General features: G+C 28.5%; 1 protein-coding gene across 1 annotated transcript; it reads left to right on the top strand.

Moving 5' to 3' along the window:
* The first annotated feature begins 1,980 nt into the window (after nt 1-1,980).
* Nucleotides 1,981-2,579, top strand: LOC113867682. Its single transcript, XM_027503109.1, has 2 exons — nt 1,981-2,197; nt 2,380-2,579. Exons 1-2 carry the CDS (start codon nt 1,981-1,983, stop codon nt 2,577-2,579), a joined length of 417 nt encoding a protein of 138 aa, XP_027358910.1.
* Nucleotides 2,580-3,490: the final 911 nt, after the last annotated feature.

Below are 3,490 nucleotides of genomic sequence, written 5' to 3'. Positions count from 1 at the left end.
CAAAAAGAATAGTAGAGAGTAAAATAACAACCATAAGAAATTTATTTGTGACACGGCATGCAACCTAAAAGAGTATACTGGAAAACTTATTTCACATCAGTTTTGTTATTTTTAATATTTAAAAAATACTATTGTATACACCAACGTATATAATTTTTTATTTTTATTTATAAAGGTGAAAATAAAAATTATTACTGGAAAGTTTGCTGTAACTTACAATATTCATGTATACTGCATTCTCATTCATCTTAAAATTATATAACTTTTTCCATTAAAAAAATTAAAATGCATCGTAATTTAATCTTTTTATTAGAGAATTAGTAAATATATGTTTTACATCTTTTCCTAAAAAATAATTCTTTTTAATTTTCAAAAAACTCAACAATTTAAATGTATTTTTCCGTGAAATAGCAAGCATTTATTATTATAAAAGGAATTTGAAAGGCTTATTTTGATCTAAAATAATAAAAATAAAACTAAAAAACTTTTCATTATCATAAAAACATACAAGTTATAAATGAGTTATAACTTTAATACATTAAGAAAAGAAGATAGTACGTGGAAAGATTTAAAATTATAAAAAAAAATTAATTATAATTGTTTCTAAAAAACACACATTTTACCTCAAGAGGAACATCACTTAAAAAGATTACATGACTTTTTAAAAAATTTACATAATTATTTATAATAAGATCTAATTATCAAAGTTTATTTTTTTCATTCTCACAAGATACGTCGCTTATATGTGTAAGGAAAGGATTGAATTACATTGTTATAAATTATATGCATTTATTTTTACTGTTTCATAACTTTTTATTAAATAAATTAATGTTAAATTAAAACTTATAACAGTATGAATTATGTTTGCAAAATTTTATATAAATATCAAATTATTTAATACCTTATATTTTATACATAAAAATTAATGTAATATATATATATATATATTTTAAAAAATATATAAAAATAAAGATGCTGCAATTATATTTTTGTAGTTTTTTAATTTTGTTTGAATTAACACAAATAATTAAAATAATAGATAATTATTATTCCAGATCATATTTTATATAAAATTATTAAGAATACATCTAACTTGTATATGAAAAAAAAAAAAATGACTACGATAAAGAGAGATGCTTTGTCGAACTAAGTACCTGAAGGCGATAAGAAGTCTTTGCAAAGTCCTCGCCTGAATGGTAGTAAGGGCCTCAATGCTCAGATCCGGCGGCGGTTGACTTGCATCGAAGGTGCGTTGAATCGTCACAGTAAGAGTTCAGAGTCGAAGGCTCTTCAGATCCGTGAGAGTTTGGACCGATCCACTTTACTTTGTGTAACTGCTAATGTATTTTTGTTTTGATTTGATGAGCAAAGCGTAATGGGAGGTGGAAGCTTTGGGTCGAATGGAATAGCTGGAGAAGCGCTCACTAAGGATAATTACTTGAACTGGAGCACGCTTGTGAAAAATTACCTAGTAGGTGAAGGACTATGGGACAATGTTGTTGAGGGTAATATTGACCTTGATAACAACAACTCCTATTGGAAATCCCAAAATGGCAAGGCTTTACACGCCATTCAATTGTCCTGTGGATACAGGACTCTGAACCAAATAAGAAAATGTAAAACAGCCCAAGAAGCATGGAATCACTTAAAGCTTCATTCAGTGAAGACATGAAAGCTTATCATGATATTGAGCTTGGTCGTCCTTGTAGTTATCAACTTGACCAGCTTCATCGTTCCATAAAAAGAGGCAAATGGACTGAAGTGAAAACCCATATCAACCGTTTTCCTGAAGATATTTTTAATACACCCTACAGTGGGAGAACTGTTCTTCACGTTGCTGTGGCTGCAGGTCAAAATCAAATTGTGAAGAATTTAATTGAAATTGAAAAACAACGATTGCTCACAATGCAAGACAAGGGAGGTTACACTGCCTTAGCTCTTGCAGCTGAATTATATGACAACGAGAAAATAGCAGAGTGAATGGTTAGTAAAGGAGGGGAGGGACTTCTTAGTCTCACCATCAAGACCAAATCAGAGGATGATGAAAGTGAGATTCCTGTGCTTCTTGCTTCGAACAAGGGTCACCGAAATATGGTTAGATATCTCTTCTCTGGTACTCCATGGTCTGTTTTGCTACAAAACAATTGCAGGTGCGCCTCTGTTCTTCTTTCGCGATGCATATCCGCAGAAATATTTGGTAAGACATCATCATTCACTACAACCAATTTGATTAAAGTGTCATGTTTGACACAGTAGCAAGTCGATTTTAATTACATAACTAACTTGTATTGGTGTTAATAATTTCATAACTCATTAGTTATTGGATATTTATTTAATATATATTTATGAATTAATTACTTACAATATATCTTGATACAGATGTTGCTGCAGCATTACTCCAACACACCGGTGCTAAAAATATATCCCTTGATTACGAATCCGATCAATGTTTGCGGCCTCTATATGCATTAGCTCACATCCCTTCTGCGTTTCGTAGTGGAACTAAACTAAATTGTCTTCAGCGGTTTATTTACCACAGTACGTTTCTAACTTCTTACTTAGATTACCACAGCCTATAATGGTATGTGATCTAGATTGTGACTTATGTTAGAGTGAAACCAAATACAAATATATTTTTAAAGGGTTTTGTTTAGGTATTGATTTAGAAATTAATAAATAATATTTTTTATTAAAAATCATATTTAAATATTTTGAAAAATGAGAGTGAGTGTAGTTTATATTTTTTAGCAAAAAAAATGTTTATTTTTAATTTATTAACTGGTCCCTAAGAGTAATGGTTGACATTTCAATAATTTAATTAAGATGTAGGTATTATTATAACATTCAGGAATAGTTGAGGTGACATACTTCCTTCATTGCTGTTTCACGCCCCTCACGAAGGTTTAGAGTGATTTATTTGTTGAACGATAGAAATTATACATGTAGTCCTTGAATATGTATTTAGTCGGTTGAATCAGTACTTCAATGTGTAATAGATAAATTAGTGCATAGATTTTTTAATATGAGTACTAATTTGACTGGAGAAAAACATGAGCAACCTTAGACTTAATTTTCATTACTTAAATAATAATAGAAATAATTAGAGTATTTATTGTTAATAATTTCTTCCTAACTTTCAATAACATATTATAAATACTATAACTAAATAATATATATTATTAAATAATAATTTACTAATAATAGTTACACGTAAAAAAGGCATGTTTTCCTAACGTATTAGTTACAGATTTAAGGGTTGACAAAACAATCCATATCGGATCACGTGATGGAGGACCAAAGAGGGGCACTTCAACAATGAAAGGTATGTTTTCTGTTCATCCTTAATGAAATTAATGATTTTGTTAGCGTTAGTTTATTTTAAATATATAAAAATAGAAATATTAATATTTCTTATATTTTTATATAATAAATATATTTAAAATGAAATTTTATTACTTTTATCAACCAAATTCTTCATTTTATCAAGTAT

Source organism: Abrus precatorius, unplaced genomic scaffold (assembly GCF_003935025.1).
Source record: "Abrus precatorius isolate BTA unplaced genomic scaffold, Abrus_2018 Scaffold5, whole genome shotgun sequence".
NCBI lineage: Eukaryota > Viridiplantae > Streptophyta > Magnoliopsida > Fabales > Fabaceae > Abrus > Abrus precatorius.
This window is presented reverse-complemented; position numbering and strand designations above follow the sequence as displayed.